Source organism: Vigna unguiculata, chromosome 8 (assembly GCF_037176805.1).
Source record: "Vigna unguiculata cultivar grain cowpea cultivar isolate G323 ecotype 2 chromosome 8, ASM3717680v1, whole genome shotgun sequence".
NCBI lineage: Eukaryota > Viridiplantae > Streptophyta > Magnoliopsida > Fabales > Fabaceae > Vigna > Vigna unguiculata.
In genome coordinates this window covers 26,139,934-26,152,922 of record NC_140799.1, presented here as the reverse complement: position 1 = coordinate 26,152,922, position 12,989 = coordinate 26,139,934, and the positions used below count along the sequence as shown (strand labels likewise).

The 12,989-nt window shown below is 37.6% G+C and overlaps 2 protein-coding genes across 2 annotated transcripts; both read left to right on the top strand.

Moving 5' to 3' along the window:
- The first annotated feature begins 2,874 nt into the window (after window positions 1-2,874).
- On the top strand, window positions 2,875-4,372 carry LOC114195001 (uncharacterized). Its single transcript, XM_028085400.1, has 4 exons — window positions 2,875-3,410; window positions 3,525-3,745; window positions 3,809-4,028; window positions 4,114-4,372. The coding sequence occupies exons 1-4, from the start codon at window positions 2,875-2,877 to the stop codon at window positions 4,370-4,372; spliced, it is 1,236 nt and encodes a 411-aa protein (XP_027941201.1).
- Window positions 4,373-10,554: 6,182 nt separating this feature from the next.
- On the top strand, window positions 10,555-12,777 carry LOC114195483 (putative glycerol-3-phosphate acyltransferase 2). The gene is made up of 2 exons (XM_028085971.2): window positions 10,555-11,341; window positions 11,596-12,777. Exons 1-2 carry the CDS (start codon window positions 10,745-10,747, stop codon window positions 12,493-12,495), a joined length of 1,497 nt encoding a protein of 498 aa, XP_027941772.1. The 5' UTR covers window positions 10,555-10,744; the 3' UTR covers window positions 12,496-12,777.
- Window positions 12,778-12,989: the final 212 nt, after the last annotated feature.

Below are 12,989 nucleotides of genomic sequence, written 5' to 3'. Positions count from 1 at the left end.
AGGTAACTTAGAGGGCTAGAAACATTCTGTTTATGAGCCTTGATTAACCATTAACCCATTTTTTTTATTAATTTTCGTTTGGTGGAGTAAATGGGTAATTAGAGATGTAGTAAATTGGAGAGAGAGGGAATTAGCAAGGGGAGAGGCATTAAAAATTCTGGTGTGAACGTTGGGTAGCGAGGGTTAGCATTTGGCACGTAATTCAGAGAGGAAGTGGAGTGGAAAAACCATTCTTACGGGTACAAACAAGAGACAAGAGTGTTTTGGTTCGAGACACACACGAATTTGAATTGGGAGCAAGGGTTCTAGGTAAGGGGAGTTGTTTTGCATGTTTTTAGTCGTGAACCCTATACTGTGCATTGCGTGATTGGAACTGCATGTTTCTTATCTATTTTCTGCACTGTTTTATTGAGGTTTCTGGGTTTTTCCCAGAAACCGCCTGGCGGCTCAATCCCTACCACCAGGCGGCACATCAAAGATGGGCATTGTTCTTGTTTTGGCTTGAACCGCCTGGCGGCGATGAATTTCTGCCAGGTGGCGCGACACTGTTCACATTCTTTTTGGTGGTTTTAATGTTGTTTATATGGGAATCAATATGGTTTCTGGAATTGATGTATGTAGCTTCTATTGGATACCTTGTTGGTCTGAAATCAATTAAAATTTGGGGTATGGCAAAGCTTAAGATATACTCGTGCATGAATTGAGTTGGGTTTACTCAGGAGATTAAAGATCGAGGAACCTTTATGAATCGAATTAAGAGCATAAAGTTAGTCCATTATATATGTATTGTTGCATCTTGGTGAATGTAAGTGGTAGGGATGAATACTGGAAAATGGATGAATCTGTCGCAGGTATGAAGAAGCCTGGTTTATATGGGGAACTGATACACCGCCTGGCGGCGTTTTGCTTGCCGCCAGGCGATGGCGAGGCCAGATATTGGTTTTTGATTTCAGGTAGTGAAAATGAGGAAGAATCTTGGTGAGTGAGTGGTTTTAGAATTTATTGGTAACATTGGAAAGGCAATATAGTGTGGTAATTAATTATGTGAATGGTAATAGGTTGAAAGTATGACTAAGATATGTTGTGTTGGTAGGAATGTTAAGGAAAGAAAGGGAGGATAGTAATTTTAGTTAATAGTTCAGGTTCTGGAAGCATAGTTTTTGCATATGTGTGATTGGATAATTGTTAATCAAGACTTATTGGATTTAGGTATCATTCGTGACTTAAATGTATTGATGGATGATATTTGATTATGAAACATTGCATAGAAATACCAATTATATGTGGTGGAGATGCTGGATGGAGAAGTAGTGGTGTTAAGTTAAAGCAAGTCTTTGGAGAGTGGGATACTATGTTTGCTAAGGGCCAAGCTATGACTAGAGTAACTTAGGAAGTGGATCATAGGTAATGGACCATGTGTAGTGTGACCATATTCCACCAATTTGAGGTTGAAGAATAAGAGAACATGAGTATCTTGGTGTTGTTTAGTGGTATAAGCCCATGCGCTCAGACTTGTGTGAGAAAATCTGACAGTATGTGTGCCACTGGTGTAGCGCCTGGCAACACGGGTGTGTTCCGCCGGGCGGTGACCGAAAAATAGTGGCACTAGGAGGGCGATGGCGCCTGGCGATGGGTAGGTACCGCCAGGCGATCTAGACTGTTTTCGCCTGGCGGCGTGTAGGCTGAGCCAGGCGAAAAGGTTGATGTCCTTGATTTGTTTGTGTGTTGTTTTGAGCAAGGATGCTACACTTGGATCGGGAGATGCTGTGCCATGAGAGGGTAGGTTCATGGATGGTGTATAACATGTGATGATATGAGCGGGGAGGTTCATATCCAATTACTCTCGCGTGGGGATACGAGCAAGGTAGGTTTGTATGTTCCGTGCTCACGCTTGAGAGATGCCACGTGCGGGGAGGTACGGGGTTGGTGAATCACATGTGTTGGACTACGGGCGGGTAGGTCCATAGAGTAGGACTACGAGCGGGGATGTTCGTAGAGTAGGACTACGAGCGGGGAGGTTCATAGAGGCAAGACCACGAGCGGGCAGGTTCGTGTGAGCATCATATTCCCGAGTCCAAGGCTAACCATATGTGTGATTTGAAGGCTATAAAGCCTTGGGTTTAACGTCTTGACCAAGAACTAAGTAAGTGGAATTAAATGGGTGTATTATTTATCTGATGTTAATATATATATATATATATATATATATATATATATATATATATATATATATATATATATATATATATGTGCATATATGTTGTTTTATTTTCTCAGCTCACCCTTTTTGCTTGTGTATGGCGATGATCGTGTGATTCGTTACACGGGAGCAGATGTGGATACAGGTGATGCTGAGGACGCTCAAGCGACGGAGTGACGGCTAGCTTGGGGATTAGAGCTAGGAGTTTCACCTTGTATTTATGACGTTTTATTTATGATTATGGATTTTTTTTGGAAATTGTAATGTCATTATTATTACTATCTTATAATTTTGGCGCGTGTTTAAATATTTGAAAAATTTCCCGCGTTTGGGAATAATAATATCATGACTTTTAATCTTATTTCCTTTCTTTATTTATTTAAATTAGTAATATTCCTTAGGGATGTTACATTTGGTATCAGAGCAAACGTTTTTTTTTTTGGGAAAATTGGGGAGTGAGCTGACCGTTATTGTTGTATGATGTGTGGTTAATTGATAGAAATTGATAGTGTTTGTTTTAATTTTAGCTGTTTAATGTTAACAGCTGAACTATGTGGCGTGCACAGGGAATGGCAAACCGGAGGCGTAGGAATACCGCAAGGACTGACGAGATAGCTAATGCAATTCATAGGATGGTGGACGCAATGTAACTAGTGGCAGCACAACCTCAAGCGATGGTTCCACTGGTAAGACCTGTGACGATGGAAGACTTCATGCGTCATAAACCAGCAAAGTTTACTGGGAAAGCCACCCTAGATGAGGCAGATGCATGGCTCCGAGAATGCGAGAAGATATTCAGGGTAATAGAGTGCACTGAGGCACAAAAGCTCACCTTCGCCACCTTCTTGTTGGTGACCGAGGCTGAATATTGGTGGATGGGGATGCAACAGCAGATGCAGAACCGAGATGAGGAGGTGACATGGACCAGCTTTAGGACGAGATTCCTGGAGAAATACTTCCCTGATAGCGCTAAACATGAGCGCGAAGTCGAGTTCCTCACCCTGCAGCAAGGCAACTTATCCGTGCAGGCCTATGTAGAGAGGTTTGGGTATCCCTCGAGGTTCTACTCCCAGACAGTGACTGAAGAATGGCACTGCAGGAAGTTTGAAGGCGGCCTCAAACATGAACTGAGGCGCTTTATTGTGTCGTTGATAGTCAGGGAATTTCCCATTTTGGTCGAGCAGGCCAAAAGCGTGGAACAACTAGAGATGTGGCCCAGTAGGGTCAGTCGACCGTAGAAGAGTGATGGAGAGGACAGACAGCAGAAAAATCCCTACAGCCGACCTACATCCTCCTCACAGAAGTTGAGATGTTATAACTGTAGAGGAGAGCATTTGAGGAGGGATTGCACTAGACCAGCTGGCAGCGGAGGCAGCAGTATATGCACTCGCAAGTGCTATGCATGTGACCAGCCAAGGCATTTTGCCAACAAATGTCCTAATAAGAAGACCACTCCAGGATCGCGATCTCAGCCACCTTCATCTGATAGGCCGAGAGTAGCAGGTCGGGTCTTCGCCATGACTAGTACTGAGGCCACCTGGTCAGGTAACCTGATTCTGGATTATTGTTTCCTTTTTGGTAACAGTGTGCTAATGTTGTTTGATTTAGGAGCTTCGCACTCCTTCATATCCCATGATTGTGTGGAGAAATTGGGATTGTCTACTCGTGACCTGGGATGCGAGTTGATAGTCTCGACACCAGCATCTGGACAGGTTTCAACAAACCTAGCCTGTGTTGGATGCTTGATGGAAGTAGAGGGCATATGCTTCAAGGTGAACCTCGTTTGCTTGCCCTTGGAGGGACTAGAGGTCATACTGGGAATGGACTGGTTGTCTATCAACCATGTGGTGCTTGATTGTGGACGTCGCAAAATTGTATTCTAGAAACTGAGGGGATAGAGTTGGTGTCGTCAGGAGAGGCAGTGAAAGAGATGAGGGGGGGTCCACTTGTTTTATGATAGTGGCCCAGGAGAAGATGAGTACAAAAGAGCAGATCAGTAAGATACCAGTGGTGGATGAGTATGTCGATGTTTTCCCAGATGAGATACCCGAGTTGCCACCCAGTAGGGATATAGATTTCTCAATTGATCTAATCCCTAGAGCGGGCCCAGTGTCGGCAGTACCGTACAGAATGGCACTGACAGAGCTAGCAAAGTTGAAGAAAAAGATATAAGACTTGCTAGAGAAGAAATTTATCAGACCTAGTGCCTCACCATGGGGAGCTTCGGAGCTACTGGTGAAGAAGAAGGATGGGAGTTCTCGGCTGTGCGTCGATTATCGGTAATTGAATAAATTGACGATAAAGAACAAATATTCGTTGCCAAGGATTGATGATTTGCTCGACCAACTGAGAGGGGCAGGTGTGTTATCTAAATTCGACTTAAGGTCTAGATATCATCAGATCTTAGTCAAGCCAGAGGACGTTCAGAAGACAGCTTTCCGATCGAGATATGGGCATTATGAATATGTTGTTATGCCATTTGGAGTGACCAATGCTCCAGCTGTCTTTATGGACTATATGAACCGAATCTTCCGCCCCTATTTGGATAAATTTGTGGTGGTGTTTATAGATGACATCCTCATCTACTCTCAGACTAAGGAGGAGCATGTAGGCCACTTGAGAGTTGTACTGGAAGTGCTGAGAGAACATCAGCTCTATGGAAAATTGTCCAAATGTGAATTATGGTTGGAGGAGGTACAGTTTCTGGGGCATGTTATCTCTTCACAGGGTATTACTTATACACTCCCTTTTTTCAAATGGGCCATACAAAACCTATTTCTCCACCCTTTAATATATCTATTTTCACCACTCATAAAAATTAGCTGTAATCATATGTTGTCATGTGGCACTATCACTTTAATATCTTATCCAACGACAAGCATACACATGGCATTTATGCACCACTCCTAAATCTATCCCATCAAAATATGCCATATCATCATCTTCTTGCTCTCTTACTAGACATAGCAAAAAATAAAACTAAATATCTACAACACGAAGCCATAATGACAACCTCCATTGCGCCACTAGCTAACCACACAACAATAGGTCGACAAACATTCGCACACAACCATTAAAGTTTCACTAAACAACCATCGTCCACCTGTAACAACAATGTCGTCAGCTACTACGAAGCCACCACTAGATTTCCATCTCACCGTGCCAATGACGAAAGAAACTGCACCACTATAGCCTTACCAGAATAGCTTCACCAAATCTTCATTACGAAATGCAACAACTATGGAGCAAGAGGAAGAAAATGGTTGATTTGAGAAAATGAGGGAGATTCCATGTGGCAGTCCCTCATTGGACAAGCAAGGGGTCAACCAAAGTTTGGTCAAAGTTGGTCAAACAAAAGGGGCTAAAATGTAAATATTGATATCTTTGAATTTCTCTACAAATTTGGACTACATGATTGCATTGGCTATATTGAGAAATTAGTTGGTGATAATTTATCAAATATCTTTAAGTAATTAATTTATTTAATTATTCAAAAACTATCAACCAACTATATTTGTCAAATAGTTATAAAAAACTGACTATATTTCTTCAAATATTTTTAGATATTCTTAAACACTATAAAGAGAAATGATATTTATGTTTATTTTATAGATAATTGAGATATTTCAACAATAGAGAAGCCAGATCCAAAGCACAATCAAGTTCTATATAAAGAGACCTATAAGAAGCATAAAAATTATTAGAGCTTAGGAACCCTTGTGGGGCCAAATTTCACGTTCTTTTTCCACCCTCTCTTTTTTTTTTGTTATTTCTACATTCTATGGAGTGCTAAGCTTTTAGATTTGGTTCCACTGTAATTTTATTATGGATCTTGAGGTAGATTAAAATGATTTCTTCATTCTTTTTATTATTGTTGAGGTCTTAGTTTATCTATGTCTTTTGTTTCTGAATCAAATAAAAAGTAATCATTTAAATTCTAGCTAATTAGCGAAGTGTTTAAATCTACATGTATGCTAATCATTGATGCGTGCGTATTTTTGCCCTCATTCAATGTTTAATTCTGGGTATTTAATTGAATTTATGTGCTTAAAGAGCGATTTAATTGATAATTCTAACAATTAGGCTATTTGAGCTTGTGTGATAAACATGTGTTAAAAAGTGATTTTTAGCTGCATAAATTATTTTTAGATATTTTAACGTCTGTTGATGCAGCTGAAGTTAAGATTAAACTCATTCAAGGTGGGAAAATAAATTGATTAAAGTTACAAACACCTTTGAACAAGGCTAAAATCAGCAAGTTCTGGAAAAATCACTTTACACCCCATACATTACTTAAACACTCTCCTATTTCCAAATAGGTCTCACAAAACCTACTTCTGCACCTCTGCCTTTGTCTATTTGCACCATTTTTTCCACTCATAAAATAGATTCACTCAGATGCTGCCATGTGGCAATCGTCAACTCTTAAAATTGGCCAACCTGCACATGCCACGTGGGCTTAATCTCCACTAAAGAATTTGAGCCAATAACATTTTGCCACATCATCATCTTCATCTCCACACAACCAGAAACCCTAGCCTCCATCTTCACCATGTTTCTGCCGCCGGGAGCACCTGCACGAGCCACGTCACCGAACCACCATGGGCGGCCATTGCACCTCACCGTCGCTGGAGGAGACGATCACCACGAACCAGAGCTGCTATACACAACTTCACCATTGCAACTTTGTGAAACAACAATGCACCGGCAGCCATTGATGAACACGAACCAAGCTCGTGAACAAGAATGAGCCAGAACAGCAGCGGAAGCCTTAACCACCACTGCAAAGATGAAACAACACCAGGTTCGGAACATCACCTTGTTGGAGAAGAAAAAAAAGCAGCGAACTTCACGCACTTGCAGCCATGGCAGCCTTCATGAATCTGCAACAGTGGAGAAGAGACGCGAACCATTGCAACAGCTTGATCGTGAACGCAGAACACACCGATTGCAGTGATGTTTTCAGCCACCACCGTGCCCAAGTTTGCACATCCGCGCAGCTGCCAAGGGAGGGAGAAACATGGAGGCAAAAACCCTAATTCTGGAGAGAGAGTCTCTACGCCACGTGTCAGCTTCTAATTGTACAGTCAAACTAGTCAAATTGGTCAAATCTGGTCAACTGGTCAATGGAGCAGCAAAGCTGGTCAAATCTGATCAAAAAGTCAAAGACTGGTCAAAGGAGAGGGATTTGACTGCAAATATTGATATTTTTGGATGTCTCTGCAAAATTGGACTATAGGATTGAAAATGGGCTATTTAGAAAATTAATACAAATATTATTTGGTGATAATTTATCATATATCTTTAAATAATTAATTTATTTAATTATATAATAAATTATTAACCAATTATATTTGTCAAATAGTCTATATCTCTCCAAATATCTTTGAATATTTATCTTTATCTTTATTTTAAAAGATATTTGAGAGGTTTTAGCAACAGAAAAGCCTAGTCCAATTCCTATATAAAGAGACCAAGGGAGAAGCAGAAAGACAAGCTCAACACGTCGTAATTGAGGAACCCTTTGGGGGACCTAATTTCTTTCTCTCTTTTCTTCTCTCTATTCTTCTCTCTTTATTTTGCATTCATGGAGTTCTAAACTTCTTGGGTTGATTCCATTGTAATTTCTTAATTGGATTCTGAGGTTAGATCAATTAATTTCTTTGTTCTTTTTATTATTGTTGAGGTTTTCATTCATCTATGTCTTTTATCTTTAAATCATGTAAGAAGAAATGATTTTAAATCTATATGCATGTTGGTCATATGAGTCCAAGGATTTTTAAACTGAATTGAAACTTTACTTTGATTTTAGAAACTTTCATATGATTATATGAGTTTTTACCAATAATTGAGACTTTACTTTGGTTAAAGGTATTTACTCTAACTACAATTAATTGAGACTTTACTTTGATTAATTAAGCTTTCTATTTGGTGAGGAGATAAAAGAATAGACATTATTAGGCATAGTAAATTTGATTGAGACTGTACTTTGGTTGAATTTACTGTGGATAATCTTAAAGTTCTCACTTTTAATTGAGACTGTACTTTGGTTAAAAGTGAGAACCCCAACAAATTAATTGAGACTTTACATTGATTAATTTGTAAATCTATAACAATAATTAATTGAGCAATAATCTTTAGATAACCAATGATGAATCTATTTTGAAAAAGCAATGGAATTAATCTATTTTATTTACTATTGTTTTTATTTCTTTTTATCTTTTAAATTTTATTTCTATCTTTGTTTATCTTAATCCCTTATATTTTTTATTTTATTTTATTTTATTTTACTAACTCATTTGTATAGTTTTATAAGAACTAATTTGTTAAAAATCAATTTCGTGTTCGTTGGGAGACGACTTAGGGTTACTTTACCCTTTTTATTTTTTTGACTACTATCTTAGCAATACTGAAGTTGCTATAGTTTAGTAGTATTAATTTGATCGCGTCAACGACAGCGTTATCAAATTTGAAGAACTAGTTTGTTAAAAATCAATTCCGTGTTCGTTGGGAGACGACTTTGGGTTACTTTACCCTTTCTATTCTGTTGACTACTATCTTAACAATACTGAAGTTGTTATAGATAAGTAGTATTAATTTGATCGCGTCAACGACAGCGTTATCAATCATATTAGTTGAAGGATTTTTAAATTCAATTAAGACTTTACTTTGATTTAATTTAGAAGCTTTCATTTTATTATATAAGTTTTTACCAATAATTGAGACTTTCCTTTCATTAAAGGTAATAATTTTAACTAAAATTAATCACGACTTCACTTTAATTTATTACAACTTTTTATTTGGTTGAATTTAATGTAGATGATCTAAAAGTTCTTATAGTTAGTTGAGATTGTAATTTGGTTAAAAATAATAACGACAATAGATTAATTGATACTTTTATTGATTTGAAAATCTAAGACAATAATCAATTGAGTAAGAATCTTTAGATAACTGATGGTGAATCTATTTTGAAAAAATAGTGGATTCAATCTATTTTTTTATCATTGTTTTTATAACTTTTCATCTTTTTGAAATTTTATTTCTTCTTATCATTTATTATTTATTTTATTTTTTCTTTATATTCTTTATTTTATTTGACTAACCTTTTTGAACAAATTTTATAAGGACTAATTTGTTAGGAATCAATTTCGTATTCATTAGGAGACAACTTTGGGTTATCTTTATCCAAATTAATCTTTTGGCTATTTTCTTAACAATACTGAAATTGTTACATATAACTATGTTGGGAATAGTCCAAGTGACTGACCGCATAACCACAACCAAAGGGGTCACTTATACACCTGAAGGGAAATATACCATATGAAAAAGAAAAAAACAAGGGACTCACCCTTGAGGGAAGATGTTGGGAATAGTCCAAGTGTGAGTTAAAGTTCCACATTGGATAGAAAAGACAAAGTTAAACACTATATAAGAATAAAGACCCATAACAACATTGCCTTAAGATTTTGGTGTAAAAGTGGTGTCTAAGGTCTTATATGTGTAAGACTAATGTCATATAATCATCTAGAACCACAATCTCTCAATGACTATAATCATAACCATATATGAAAAAATATATAACCTATAATCAAAGTAGCATCGATTTGATTGCTTCAATGACAACGTTATAATTTCCCATTTGTTTGTTTGCATTTAAGGAGAAAGTCTTTTGAGAAGATAAAGTGTGACCATGATCAGATTATACGAAGAGGATGAACTTTCAGGTAGTAATAGGTGTACATGCAAAGAAAAGTTTGGATTTCTTGTACCATCATTTGATGAAGCATTTGAATCTTCATCAATGTTATATTTTCATCCAAATGAAGTGAAATTTATTCTTTTAATGTGTACCCGAAATCAAACAAACTAAGTTTCACAAAATTTTGGAATGTAAAATGTGAAAAACATAAAAAAAGATTTTAACTGAGTTCTCATCCAACAAATGTAATAATTCAATCAATGTAATATAGGAAATATATAAGTGCCCAATAAATGTTTAACAATTCCATCTGATTGAATGACGAAATTAGAATATGCTATTATAATGTGAAATCACTTATCAAATATTAAATTTTTCTCTATTTTATTTTTCTCCTCTTACCGGCAACTTTTTTATTTTTTTTTTCATTTTCACCCCAATTCAATCCGAAACCGGTTGTAGATTACATTTTTGTCGACGAAAGGTCTAGATAGGTAATTTTGCCATTAAATAGTAAAATTGAATTAGTTCGGTTGGCATGTGATGGTGACACTAAATACTCGTACGGTTGTGGCCTCGTGGGGATGATTAATAGTGTCAGTGCTTTTATCAGCGTCCTTTGTTCACCCACATCAATGTAACCCCAAAGTTGATACCAACAAAGTTTTGCTAATTTGAAGCCATTATTGAAATTGACACATGACCTCTCAGTCAGTCACGCAACCTATGCTTATTTATTCTTAGGCATCGCACTCCATCTAGCCAAGTGAAGCATGCAAATAAAACTCTTTGGTCTTGAAAGCTGAAAACCAGAACATAGCCAAAATCATTTCCTTTGATACCCAATGAGTCCCAGCAAGATAGAAACAGTTTCTCTTGTCAACAAAACGCAAGAACTGTCTAATAAAACAGTGGTTTTTGAATTTGAGAGTACCCTGTTACGATCAACTTCACTCTTCTCTTACTTCATGCTGGTTGCTTTTGAAGCCGGTGGGTTGCTAAGATCTCTCATTTTGTTTCTCTCATACCCTTTGGTGTGGCTGCTGGGTGAAGAACAACATGGCTTAAAGATTATGGTTTTCTTGTGCCTTTTTGGAATCAGAAAGGACACGTTCAGAATAGGATCAGCTGTTCTGCCAAAGTTCTTCTTAGAAGATGTGGGGTGGGAAGGTTTTGAAGCTGTTATGCGGTGTGAGAGAAAGGTGGCATTGAGTAAGTTGCCCAGGGTCATGGTTGAAGGTTTCTTGAAGGACTACTTAGGGGTTGAAAGTGTTTTAGCAAGAGACATTAAATCCTTCAAAGGGTATTTTTTGGGACTGTTCGAGGAAACTAAGGAAAAAAATACTTGTTTATACGAGGCAAAACAAGACAACGAAAACATGATTCGCATCACTGGTAGCCATATTGGGTATATTGACCGAGAACTTTTCCCTGAATTCAAGGTTTGCCTATTTCCAAGCAAAATACATAAATTCATACATGTGCACTCTTATATGTATCATGCTTTTTTATACCAGATATAAAGGTTTTAAAATCAGTGTTGTGATTATTTTATGCACAATTTTCATTAACTTGAAAAATTGTGAACAAAGTTATTGTATCTGAAGTCACAGTGTGTCAGTATCTCAAAATCTTAACCTTGTGATTAAAATTACTATGAGGGACTCCATTTTTCTAACCGGTTCTGTGTCTGCAGAAGGTTTGCCTAATTCTAAGCTCCCAGGAGAGGAGAAATTGGCATGTCCTTCCAAAAGAGAGGTATCCAAAGCCACTGATCTTCCATGATGGAAGGTTGGCTTTCAAACCAACCGCAGCATCAGCTTTGGCTTTCTTCATGTGGCTACCCTTTGGGCTATTCCTTTCCATCTTCAGATTCACCTTTGGCATTGCGCTACCCTTCAATGTGTCTGCTCCAATATTGGCCTTCTCAGGGACAAGAACAACCTTATCAAGACCCAACAACAACCCTCTGTCTTTGGTCGATGAGGAAAACCAAAAGGGTGTGCTCTATGTGTGCAACCACAGAACCTTGCTTGACCCACTTTACATTGCATATGTCTTGGACAAACCTCTCTCCGCAGTCACATACAGCTTGAGTAGATTCAACGAGCTTGTTGCCCCCATCAGAACTATAAGACTAACAAGAGACAGAGAGCGAGACAGAGAGACAATGGATAAATTGCTGAGCCTGGGCAACCTCGTGGTGTGTCCTGAGGGAACAACTTGCAGGGAACCTTATTTGTTAAGGTTCAGTCCTCTGTTTGCAGAGCTCACAGATGACATTGTTCCTGTGGCTGTCGATGTGAAGGTTACCATGTTCTACGGAACAACAGCCAGTGGGCACAAATGTTTGGACCCCTTTTTTCACTTCTTGAACCCAAATCCTACGTACTTTGTAAAAATCCTAGACCGGTTACCTCGGTCACAAACATGTCGGGAAGGTGGGAAATCAAGAATCGAGGTTGCCAATTCTGTGCAACGTGAGATTGGGAATGCTTTAGGATTTGAGTGCACCAGCTTGACCAGAAAAGACAAGTATATGATCTTGGCTGGTAACGAGGGTGTCAATGGAGGGCCTTGCAATAACTGTAAGTAGCCCTACTATGTTAATGCTTTTTTATAAATAAAAAGTCTCAGTTACATGTTATTTAAAGATGGATTTCACAGTCGTTACGAACAGCGTAACATTTTTTTGACGTCTTATCTTTTGTTTAGTTTGAAATAGAAGGCAGTTTTGTCGTGGGTCATAAAATAAAATGCCCGCTCCTTAAATGTTATATGTGTAATGAATTTACACGTGTACTTTTTTGTGCTGCTGTGCATCACTGAATTTGTCACTCTTCCGGTTTAGGAGGGTATTGTTCTCTTGATAATTCTCAATTATTTTCTCGTTCTTTCTATTCTATTAAAAATGTAGAGTAAATATACATATATATATATATATATATATATATATATATATATATTAAGAATTACAATCTTTTAGGATTTGTTAATATTTTTCTAGAAAACTATTCAATATGCACCTAATTATTTAATAACTTATTTTTTGATAAAAAATTGTTTTTTTCCATGTTTAATTGAGAATAA

What these genes read in the sequence shown, in the direction of transcription:
- LOC114195001 (XM_028085400.1), top strand. Translation starts at nt 2,875, where the DNA reads ATGGTTCCACTGGTAAGACCTGTGACGATGGAAGACTTCATGCGTCAT. An exon ending in AGCGTGGAACAACTAGAGAT is followed by an intron (nt 3,411 to 3,524) that starts GTGGCCCAGTAG and finishes TTATAACTGTAG; the next exon opens with AGGAGAGCATTTGAGGAGGG. An exon ending in GTCATACTGGGAATGGACTG is followed by an intron (nt 4,029 to 4,113) that starts GTTGTCTATCAA and finishes TGGTGTCGTCAG; the next exon opens with GAGAGGCAGTGAAAGAGATG.
- LOC114195483 (XM_028085971.2), top strand. Translation starts at nt 10,745, where the DNA reads ATGAGTCCCAGCAAGATAGAAACAGTTTCTCTTGTCAACAAAACGCAA. An exon ending in AACTTTTCCCTGAATTCAAG is followed by an intron (nt 11,342 to 11,595) that starts GTTTGCCTATTT and finishes CTGTGTCTGCAG; the next exon opens with AAGGTTTGCCTAATTCTAAG.